Below are 12,912 nucleotides of genomic sequence, written 5' to 3' on the forward strand. Positions count from 1 at the left end.
TTTGTACATATATCGGGAAAAAACCAGTTCTAATGGAAATTAGATCAGTCGGTTTTACTGTGATATGCCTGAAAAGCCCATGGTGGTGACATGTGTGTAGATGTTCAAACTCGCTCGCTGTCCGCCATTACACATTGTGGTCGAACTTCTTGTATGCCGAACCCTGTCCTTTGCTCGTAGAGTAATGCAACTTTTGTCTAGAACTGCTCAAATCGCTCTGACAGTAGTGGTTTACATTATTAGGTGAATTGTTTTGCCTAAAAATCATTTTATTACCTCCTCAGTGGTTATGTAGTTCATTTGTTTAACATGCGTGACTTTGGCTCGAGTATGGGTACAGAGTACATACTGTACCAGCTTAATCGTATTGATCAACTATTTGTAATTACAACGGTATCAATTAAAATACTTAACAATGACGTGGAATTTGTCAATATATTGAGTTAAATGTTTCATAAGAAATGTAGAACAATACATTTACGCCATATTTTGCTTCTTAGTTATGTAAAAGAATTAGCCTGAGCGAATTGTCCCTTTAAATTGAATTCAAAATGCTTGAATATGGAAACAGAGTTACATTTGTTTTTCAAATGAAATATGTATAATATAAAAAAACTACCAGCACCACAAAAAGCTACAATTTTAATTTTGACCAATCAGGGGAATTTTACTTTTTAACAATGACAACAATGTATTTAAAACTGTTACTATCTCATTCGATATAACCCATATGTATCAATGTCCACTTATATCTAACAATATCTTTATTTGTACCAATCAGAGAAATTCATCTTGTTTCCATGGCAACCAATCTTTTAAAAAGTGATACCATGTAATTCAGCATACTTTATAACCCCTATAAACCAATTTTCACTTAAATCTGACAATATTTAAATTTCAACCAATCAGAGGCCTCCGTTTTGTTACCATGGCAACCAATATTTCCAAAGATGTTACCTTGATATTTAGCAACTGATATTATTACTGTACACTAATTTTCACTTACACCAAACTCTGGGATCATAACTGGAAATGCATAGCTAGACCTACTAACAAAGAAGTGGTCCGTTGCTACCTGCACTCTCTATTTTCAATTCACTGTTTTCCCAGAATTGAACTTAATTAATTTACACATGAACATAAAATGTCACGGGAGTATATTTATTTGGCGGTAAAATTGTCGACAAAACCAGTAACAGGATAAATGAGATGACAAAGAAAAATGTTTCGTTTCCGTTTTTTTCCGAAAAGTGTTATAAGTTTGCTCTTTTTTAACAAAGGCTTAACTTTTTTGGCATGTTTGTGATAGTAGTGATAATGAAAACGACCAAGAAGAATTCAGGCCCTTTGGGTCTTTTCGAAATCACAAAAGTAAAAATTAGTATGATTTTAAAGGGACAACTAGTTGTACTTTCAATATGCAAAGTTTCAAGTAAATTGGGCTGTTGGCAGTTTCTATGTGATTTTTTAACATGAGCTTGAACACCACCTTTATAATGTTTTAATGATTTATAATAAATACATTTAATCTTCCTGTCAAATATTTCTAGCAATGAATTTCCAATCATTTCGTGTTATCTTCTGAACTTACGCATAGAGATGACCTCGTTTGTGTGGGATTTCATAGTGATGACCTCGTTTGTGTGGGATTTCATAGTAATGACCTCGTCTTGTGTGGGATTTTATAGAGATGACCTCGTTTGTGTGGGAATTTCATAGTGACGATCTCGTTTGCGTGTGATTTCATAGAGATTAACTCGTCTGTGTGGGATTTCATAATGACGAACTCGTTGGTGTGGGATTTCATAAAGATAATCTCGTTTGTGTGGCATTTTATAGTGACGGTCTCTTTTGTGTGGGATTTCGTAGCGATAATCTCGTTTGTGTGGGATTCCATAGTGATTACCTCGTTTGTGTGGGTTTTCATGGTGACGGCCTCGTTTGTGAGGGATTTCAAAGTGATGACCTCGTTTGACTCGAATTTCTTAGTAATTAACTAATTTGTTTGGGATTTCATAGAGATGATCTCGTTTGTGTGGGATTTCATTGTGACGGTCTCGTTTGTGAGGAATTTCATAGAAACGGCCTCGTTTGTGTGGGATTTCATAGCGACGGTCTCGTTTGTGTGGGATTCCATAGAGATGATCTCGTTTGTGTGGGATTTCATTGTGACGAACTCGTTTGTGAGGAATTTCATAGAAACGGCCTCGTTTGTGTGGGATTTCATTGTGACGGTCTCGTTTGTGAGGAATTTCATAGAAACGGCCTCGTTTGTGTGGGATTTCATTGTGACGGTCTCGTTTGTGTGGAATGTCATAGAGACGGCCTCGTTAGTGTGGGATTCCATAATGATGACCTCGTTTGTGTGGGATTTCATGGAGATGATCTCGTTTGTGAGGGATTTCCTAGGGAGGACCTCGTTTATGTGGAATTTCTTAGTGACTAACTCGTTTGTTTGGGATTTCATAGTGACGAACTCGTTTGTGTGATTTCATAGAGATGATTTCGTTTGTGTGGGATTTCATAGTGGTGCCTCGTTTGTGTGGGATTCTATAGTGATGACATCGTTTGTGTTGAATTTCATAGTGAAGGCTTCGTTTGTGTTAAATATCATAGTGACGGCCTCGTTTGTGTGGGATTTCATAGTGACAGCCTAGTTTGTGTGGGATTTCATAGTAACGGCCTCGTTTGTGTGGGAATTTCATAGTGACGATCTCGTTTGCGTGTGATTTCATAGAGATTAACTCGTCTGTGTGGGATTTCATAATGACGAACTCGTTGGTGTGGGATTTCATAAAGATAATCTCGTTTGTGTGGCATTTTATAGTGACGGTCTCTTTTGTGTGGGATTTCGTAGCGATAATCTCGTTTGTGTGGGATTCCATAGTGATTACCTCGTTTGTGTGGGTTTTCATGGTGACGGCCTCGTTTGTGAGGGATTTCAAAGTGATGACCTCGTTTGACTCGAATTTCTTAGTAATTAACTAATTTGTTTGGGATTTCATAGAGATGATCTCGTTTGTGTGGGATTTCATTGTGACGGTCTCGTTTGTGAGGAATTTCATAGAAACGGCCTCGTTTGTGTGGGATTTCATAGCGACGGTCTCGTTTGTGTGGGATTCCATAGAGATGATCTCGTTTGTGTGGGATTTCATTATGACGAACTCGTTTGTGAGGAATTTCATAGAAACGGCCTCGTTTGTGTGGGATTTCATTGTGACGGTCTCGTTTGTGAGGAATTTCATAGAAACGGCCTCGTTTGTGTGGGATTTCATTGTGACGGTCTCGTTTGTGTGGAATGTCATAGAGACGGCCTCGTTAGTGTGGGATTCCATAATGATGACCTCGTTTGTGTGGGATTTCATGGAGATGATCTCGTTTGTGAGTGATTTCCTAGGGAGGACCTCGTTTATGTGGAATTTCTTAGTGACTAACTCGTTTGTTTGGGATTTCATAGTGACGAACTCGTTTGTGTGATTTCATAGAGATGATTTCGTTTGTGTGGGATTTCATAGTGGTGCCTCGTTTGTGTGGGATTCTATAGTGAAGGCTTCGTTTGTGTTAAATATCATAGTGACGGCCTCGTTTGTGTGGGATTTCATAGTGACAGCCTAGTTTGTGTGGGATTTCATAGTAACGGCCTCGTTTGTGTGGGAATTTCATAGTGACGATCTCGTTTGCGTGTGATTTCATAGAGATTAACTCGTCTGTGTGGGATTTCATAATGACGAACTCGTTGGTGTGGGATTTCATAAAGATAATCTCGTTTGTGTGGCATTTTATAGTGACGGTCTCTTTTGTGTGGGATTTCGTAGCGATAATCTCGTTTGTGTGGGATTCCATAGTGATTACCTCGTTTGTGTGGGTTTTCATGGTGACGGCCTCGTTTGTGAGGGATTTCAAAGTGATGACCTCGTTTGACTCGAATTTCTTAGTAATTAACTAATTTGTTTGGGATTTCATAGAGATGATCTCGTTTGTGTGGGATTTCATTGTGACGGTCTCGTTTGTGAGGAATTTCATAGAAACGGCCTCGTTTGTGTGGGATTTCATAGCGACGGTCTCGTTTGTGTGGGATTCCATAGAGATGATCTCGTTTGTGTGGGATTTCATTATGACGAACTCGTTTGTGAGGAATTTCATAGAAACGGCCTCGTTTGTGTGGGATTTCATTGTGACGGTCTCGTTTGTGAGGAATTTCATAGAAACGGCCTCGTTTGTGTGGGATTTCATTGTGACGGTCTCGTTTGTGTGGAATGTCATAGAGACGGCCTCGTTAGTGTGGGATTCCATAATGATGACCTCGTTTGTGTGGGATTTCATGGAGATGATCTCGTTTGTGAGGGATTTCCTAGGGAGGACCTCGTTTATGTGGAATTTCTTAGTGACTAACTCGTTTGTTTGGGATTTCATAGTGACGAACTCGTTTGTGTGATTTCATAGAGATGATTTCGTTTGTGTGGGATTTCATAGTGGTGCCTCGTTTGTGTGGGATTCTATAGTGATGACATCGTTTGTGTTGAATTTCATAGTGAAGGCTTCGTTTGTGTTAAATATCATAGTGACGGCCTCGTTTGTGTGGGATTTCATAGTGACAGCCTAGTTTGTGTGGGATTTCATAGTAACGGCCTCGTTTGTGTGGGATTTCATGGTGATGACCTCGTTTGTGTGGGATGTCATGGTGATGACCTCGTTTGTGTGTGATGTCATGGTGATGACCACGTTTGTGTGGGATTTCATCGTGATGACCTCGTTTGTGTGGGATTTCTCAATTTTATAAGATATGGTTTGGTTAGTTCATTACGTTGATGTAGAGAACTTTAATCCTGTATCCTTAGAGTTCTTCTGGTTTCAATTTTATTAGATTTCGGTAGTATTTACTCATGAGGAGTGACAAATAGAAAGTAACATTATCGACTGATAACTGATAAATGATAACTAACCACATACTTACCAATTAGATACTCCTGCCATACGGTTATAAGAATATCCACATTATTTGTTCCTTGGTAGGTGGCGTTGGTGCCCCAGTGCCCCTGGTCACTGAGGTGAAACAGATACCCCTGGGAGTCGGGGACGGGTGCCCAGAGTAAGATATCAGGTCCATCCTTGGCGTAAACTAGACCTCCATAGGGACCAAAAAACCCGTCATTTGAGACTGAGCCAACAGCAGGAAATCTATAGCCCTGGTTTGGACCTTCCCTCACATGTGTCTGTAAAAAGGAAGTTGATACCATTCCAAATAGATGTTACGAGAAAAAATGACACTGTAACGTTTTTATGTAAGGATATTTGGCAAAACACTATTACAAGGTATTTTTTGAGAAATCTAAGAACAAAAAAGGTCAGCGGTTCAGGTAGGTAATTACCAATTACGAAGTACGTCTGGAGAAAGTTGAACAGAAAAACGACATTTCTCTAGAGTACAAATTATTCAAAAGATTTAAACAAATTACTACTTAAAATTGTTAGGATAATGCTCATAAAAACAGGAAACGTGTCGACATTACTTTGATAGCAAGTTTCTCCAATTTGAATCAAAACCCCTTTGTTCTTTCAGCACTGCACGGTTTTAGTTGGCTACTTTGATTGACAACAGAGCAAATTGAGTCAATATGCTGTTATTCAATTGCCAACCGGAATCAGTTCAATGTGTAAATACGCAGATTTCATATAGAATTTTGATCTTGTAAAGCAATTTTCACACGCAATAAGCAGTTTGTTCTTATAATTACCTCGACTTGCTCCAGTGTTGTATCATGATTAAGAACACCATTTGTAGAAATGCTTTGTGAAAAATCCAATGTTGCTGCTGAGCTATTTATAACAGTGAGAGGTAGTTCGTCAAATACCCAAGCAAATATCCTCATATATCCCTGGCCATCGTATATCCAGTCGCTGATAGCGGCCGCCCAGCCATCCGACGTACTGATCAGGTTAACTGTAGAAAAAACATAACAACACACATAAGTATAACCATAAACAACTCACGTATCATCATAAACAAACATAAGTATCATCATAAACAAACATAAGTATCATCATAAACAAACATAAGTATCATCATAAACAAACATAAGTATCATCATAAACAAACATAAGTATCATCATAAACAAACATAAGTATCATCATAAACAAACATAAGTATCATCATAAACAAACATAAGTATCATCATAAACAAACATAAGTATCATCATAACCAAACATAAGTTTCACCATAAACAAACATAAGTATTACCATCAACAAACATAAGTATTACCATCAACAAACATAAGTATCACCATCAACAAACATAAGTTTCACCATAAACAAACATAAGTATCACCATCAACAAACATAAGTTTCACCATTAACAAAAATAAATATCATCATAAACAAACACAAGTATCATCATAAACAAACACAAGTATCATCATAAACAAACACAAGTATCATCATAAACAAACACAAGTATCATCATAAACAAACACAAGTATCATCATAAACAAACACAAGTATCATCATAAACAAACATAAGTACATGTATCATAAACAGACATAAGTATCACCATGAAAAAACACAAGTATCTCCCTAAACAAACATAAGTATTATCATAAAAATATAAGTATCATCATAAACAAACATAAGTTTCACTATAGATAAACATAAGTATCACCATCAACAAACATAAGTGTTACCATCAACAAACATAAGCATCACCATAAACAAACATAAGTATTACCATCAACAAACATAAGCATCACCATAAACAAACATAAGTATTACCATCAACAAACATAAGCATCACCATAAACAAACATAAGTATTACCATAAAGTAGAAGACATGAATTGTTGTATATTATATTAATTACCACCACAATTATTATAATCAGCATTAGCGCCGTCGTTGTCGACATCGCAATCATCATCATCGTCATAATCATCATCATCATCATCATCATCATTATCATCATCATCACATTACTATATAGCTTAATGCTGTAAATTGTCATCAGTGCATTGCATATATAACACTATGCAAATATTGATCTACATGTGACCTACCAACTGATAACAATGACTTACCTGTATGAGGTGTAGATAACAATGACTTACCTGTATGAGATGTAGATGACAATGACCTACCTGTATGATATGTAGATAATAATGACTTACCTGTAGGAGATGTAGATCACAATGACTTACCTGTATGAGATGTAGATGTAGGTAGGTAGACGGGTGCCCAGACCCGTATAGCTGTGTCGGAGTAACCAAACATCAGCCCCCCCAACACCATGAAGCCGTGGCTCTGTTTTAATACACTGATAGAACCTGTAACACGTCACGGATTCTCTTATTTCTACTCATTTTTTATGAAATAGATTTGTATATAATGATTTTTCATAAGTGAAACTTTCGGCTTTAACATCGAAGACTATTTTGATTACATCCCCGTCAAAACTTTTTTTTTAGATTTAAACCTAGGTCTACTTTGCCTTTATGATAATGTATCTCATATCACACGTACATTCTTATGAATTATAATACACTGATATGTCTCAAGATGGCCTAACGTTTTCATGTACGATACGTAGATGCTTCAAAATGAAAACCAAATGTGATTTCTTAACAGCGGCATCTAGAATGCGTCCATTATAAATTATATGTGTTATTTTTATATTTCTATTTGTTTTGTGAATATATATCAAAATTGTAAATGTGATAATAAGCTAACACGTATAAACACCACATCCACATTTTCCCTCATACTGATAAACCATATCCTATTAAAGTTTTCATTCAACAAACACTAGACTTATACATGTATATACGTATAAATAAATAGTGATATCAATTGAATACATGTAATTAGTTTTCTGATAGCAATTTGAATCAAACACAACATACACAAAAGTAAAATAACAATAATTAGTCCGATAACAATAAATATGACAAGAGATAGATAAACTTAATATAACATCAGGACTCTGTTGTTAAAAAAATTAACTTAATCACAATTAGTGAAATTTTCACTTTCTACAAAATCATATATCTTTTATAATTACTTCAGACCAAATTACACGTGTTTTTCAAACATCATTAAAATTACAATTCGAAAATTTGTATGGTGGGATTCAAAAGAAATTATTTTACTGCGAAAATTGTCGATAAACTGTGGTATGCCTTATTAGATTTTGACCGATAGGGACCTGATAACTGATAGAAAATAAATACCTAAGTTCATTATTTATAATTCTCCAATTAGTAATAATTTTTCAACTGATTTAGTATTCTTTAGACTACATACATTTTAACAATGTTGTAAGTCAACTGTATTACCTATGGCCTCCCCCGTCATACCAGACCTACTACCATTGATCTGTACGATGACGTAATCAGGGTATTTACCAAGGTCATGTGGGATCTCATGGAAACTCAAATTATCTGAAACAAGCAACAAATAGAAAATAAAGTTTGACATTAAAAAAAATGTTAAGTGTTTATCGATAGCCAGTTTATAATAGAACTCTTTGCTTGTATAACTGTCATGGGAAAACAACAAGAACAACAGCAAATGGATGATGGCGGAAACTGTGGCCAATTAAGCTACCTTGGCTGTTACCAGTAATTTGCATAAACACTCTGTCCCTTTGGCAAAGTATTGATTGTTTTTATTGAAACGTTATACCTAATGCATCTCAGTGAGACCAGACAAACACAGCGAAACTGGCACAATACCGATACCAGAATAATTTTACTTGTGACATAGGTCAAGGACAAACCAACACTGCCTCAATTCCTGTTTTGGTATTAGATGTTTTATATAACACTATATGAACCACTAAGGTCATCTGCAACATCCTGTCTATGAACAGTACATGTTGGAGGATGATACATTATTTTGGAGGCTGCGGTACATTGGATTTATTTGTATACAGCCAAGGATAACAATGTTGGTTTTGATTTTAGCCTTCATCAGTATATATTTGCATATGCCCCTATATAGTCAACGGGAGGGGAGTTGCGTTCAAATTAGCGTAATCGCAATGACGTGTGAATACAAACGCAGCGCAGGTTCGGACTAACGCGCTACATTGAATATGTCTGTATCCCATTGCGTTCATACCACCTTTAACGCAATCAAAACACTTTTCAATCTCTATTTAATTGAAAGACATATGTACTTTTTGTTACTTTTCATTATTGAGGACCATGAGAAAAGGTATTTAGTGGAAGTTACACCTACATGACAAGTCCAGCTGATATGATGAATGCTATCAGCTCTTATGTTTTGTTTTCTATGTACTTACGGTTTAGAACATCCAGTTCTGTCCAGGGGTGGTAAAAGTCGGGTTTCGGGAAATCCCAGTACTTCCATGCCTTAACCCGTACGTGTCCAGACTTGGAGTCATTGGAGTTGAGATGCATTGGTCCTTCCCAACCGGTCTCACCTAACAATAGTAGGTTATAATTATGTTGTATCATTACATGGACACCACTCAGAAACCTTAGACATTGCGGTTCGACAAATTGCAAAGTTATATTTAATATTACCACAAATAAGCAACTCTAAATCGTACAATACACCAATCTAAGAAGGTTACAGATATGCTGACTGACAGCTGATAACGACAATGGGGACATTTACCGGACGATATCTTTGTAACCTAGGGATAAACTTTTTTGTTTTCTTTGCAGTGCCATACCACACTATTTCAATCATTATTAAAGTATTAGTGCCCTAATGACACGTACCGTTTGAAATTGTAAAATGACTGGAATTTGACATAGATATACTGGAATATCCTACTCTACGGCAGCCCCTGACTCTAACCTCCTGACACTACATCAGGACTTAAGGAAAGGGGAATACTACAAACCAGATTATTTTCTTGTGGGATTGATTTGTTTTCGCTTTAAATTAATGGGCGGGAAAATCAATTAAATATAGGTATTAAATCGCCTTGACAAGTCGTTAGGCATGGCCATATGTCGGCGCATGTGTTGGTGTATAATATATAAGTAATCGGAGGTACTTAATATCTACGTCTTTTGCCTTCAGCCGAGAATCTGTTGTGACTGTCTAAAGGGAACGTGTAGGATAAACAACTTCTCTCATATCCTGCATTGCATGGCTGTTCCAGCAGCTGTTCACACAATAATACAGAACGATGTTTGATATGGCTGTATTATCACCACTGGACTTTAATCATGGACTCTATTTTACAAATACACAATCAGTAACAAAATCAATACCGTGATATCAATAATCTAACGTCAAACGTCTTCAATTACTAGAAGAATATATTCAATTAGCACCCACTAGAAACTTGGTCCATTTTATTCCAGGAACAAATACCGTACTCCTCGACTAAATTGTTTCGTGTCTTTACATTCACAATAAACTGCTCAAGTATTCAGGTGTTCAAACCACATTAATGGAAAACTTCAGCTAAGTATCAACAACAAAACCATCGGGATTCTTGTGTGCTTAAATAATCTCGGAAACATGTTCGTCATAAAGACGGTGATTCTTCCAACATTTCTAGGGTAGTGTGCGGAATCATATCTCCGAGGATGTTGACCTACAAGACTGTATTTCAAGTACAAAGTAGAAAAAGCACTGTTGACCATGTTTAAAAGCAAGTACTAAGATAGTTTTTACAATATACCCGAATCATTACATGTAAATATGAAAACCTTATATAAATATTAGATAAATTAAAATGATGACCCAGTGCGTATTATTTTCCGCTTTATTACTACACAATATTGCACTTTTCCTATTTCCTATTATACAGATTGGTTTTTACAATACATCTTAAAATGTATACAGCCAAATGATATTAGTGCTTGATCCACCTCGAATATAAGCTATTATACAATACTTATATATAGTATAGATTTATAACAAGATTGACAATGAAAATCACACAAACAATTCTATGTTTGAAGTCGCATAATACGTATTTTGAGGGTACGTAAATCAACAAAGAAAAATAGGGTACATAGAATACAAAACTTTTTAACTTTCCCCTAAAGACACACCCAAAACAGTCCCGGTTTCAAAAGAAATTTCTTGATTTTTACTTTTTGGAAAGTTCATAGCTTTTGTGGGGCAATTACACCACATTTTGTCATTGTCCGTTTTATTGACCCTGAAATTTGCGGTTTATGCGGTTTTAAGATACGCATACTTACCAACATACGCTAGCAAGCCGATAGGATTGGTGGAAGATTTAGGTGCGAAGACATGCACCAGTTCCTCGTTATAGAGACAGATAATGGCTCCGTACAGCGCTCCTGAGTAATCATCATCATCAATCTGGGCACTTCCTATAGCGTTGAAGACGTACTCACGCCCTTTTACGACGAGTCGCAGTTCAGCAACAACCTTGATCGGAAGTTCACCGAAAGCATGCGTGAATTTGATTTCCGTTGTAGCTTGTGTTTCAATCGTTGTCCAGTTGCTTACGAAGCTTGGTTGGAACAACAGAACGCTTGTGGCTCCTGTAGGAAAAGGAGCAGTTATGAGATTTGTATGATAAAAATAGATGCATATATATATATATATGTGTGTAGTCCAGACCATCAGTAAATGGACAAGTCAACACTACATATCGTCTCAATAGATGTATTTATAACACGAATAGAGACATCATCATTGAAAGAGAATTAGACAACTCATCATTTTCATTTATTATCCTCTTGAATGTAAACCTTGACACTTCTGTTAGTGGTGAACCAGTTAATCCCCTGGTCCATAAGATTGTTATGTTTCCACACTAAACCGATGTAAACGTGTGCTCAGTACAGACTGATTCAGAGAGAGAGAGAGAGAGATCGGAACTGGCTGAGACTGTAATGTTGATGTTTAAGCTTGTATTAAATATTTGTAAGAAAAATTTAGAAAGATAACATTTTATTACATAATTCGCCTGATAATTTTTTACATGTCATTGGAGCGATTTTCATTGGCTGGGAATTCATTGTGACATTATGACACAAAAAATACATGACGTCAGGATTTCGAGGACGACGGGACAAAATGGCAGCACCCGCTGAATTTTCACAATATATTTTGATATATATTTTATATGGAATTTTATGTAACTCGTCTCGCCAAGGCTTGCAAAAATAAAAACTCCTTTTATAAAATATCACTTTAAATGAAAACTCGTTTAAGATCCGATATGTTATTGTTCAATACCATTTTTATTCTATTATACTTTAATGATGTTTGCAATTATGTCCCGTTTTGTGTCATTTTTGTAATTGTGTAATACCAAATATCAGAATGTGATACAGAGTGCCAATCATTGATTCCGCAAACGAAACTTTGTTGGCCTGTTGCAGTCTGCATCAAATCAATTATACCTGCCTCGGGGCTAGGTGATGTATTGGTTTGTAACGCGCACGGCTCCAACTAAACAGTGATGTTTATTACGTTTTGTTTTGAATTAATGTATCGGCTTAGGCCACAAGAGGCAATACGATAATGCATTGACAAAACGTGTATGGCCAACTTATAGTCTGCCTGATAGTTTTCAGTAAGTGTAAGGAATGTTTCGATGAAGTAACACCATCAAAAGAAACCCTTGACTGAAATAGATACCACGAGTACCTAGTCAATCAAAAGCATTTTGACGAATATTGCATTAAAAGGGCCGCATGGTTTGTTTGATTGGTATTTTCTATATCACACACCATGCAAAGTTATCCCGGTCAGCCATTTATAGTCTCAATGTAGGCTATATGTTGGGTATGTGTAGTTTACCTGTGGTGAGTCTTTTCCATATCGTATCTCATGGTAACCTTAAAATATTGATAGTGCTACGAACTTATTGGCAAGTCAATATGTTTATTCCCTTTCTGTAATTAGAGAACTGTGCTTGTATATTATGAACAATTGCGGATAACGACTGTC

The 12,912-nt window shown here is 36.4% G+C and overlaps 1 protein-coding gene across 1 annotated transcript in view; it reads right to left on the minus strand.

Moving 5' to 3' along the window:
* The window catches only part of LOC138316898 (uncharacterized), a 30,878-nt gene that overhangs the window by 11,553 nt on the left and 6,413 nt on the right, over positions 1 to 12,912 (minus strand). Inside the window, exons 2-7 of the mRNA XM_069258544.1 lie at positions 11,187 to 11,495; positions 9,296 to 9,436; positions 8,325 to 8,429; positions 7,191 to 7,316; positions 5,736 to 5,941; positions 4,955 to 5,213 (exon numbers count right to left, since the gene is read on the minus strand). Of these exons, the coding sequence (XP_069114645.1) occupies positions 4,955 to 5,213; positions 5,736 to 5,941; positions 7,191 to 7,316; positions 8,325 to 8,429; positions 9,296 to 9,436; positions 11,187 to 11,495 (1,146 nt within the window). The remainder of the gene's footprint in view (positions 1 to 4,954; positions 5,214 to 5,735; positions 5,942 to 7,190; positions 7,317 to 8,324; positions 8,430 to 9,295; positions 9,437 to 11,186; positions 11,496 to 12,912) is intronic.

This window comes from Argopecten irradians, chromosome 2, assembly GCF_041381155.1.
Source record: "Argopecten irradians isolate NY chromosome 2, Ai_NY, whole genome shotgun sequence".
NCBI lineage: Eukaryota > Metazoa > Mollusca > Bivalvia > Pectinida > Pectinidae > Argopecten > Argopecten irradians.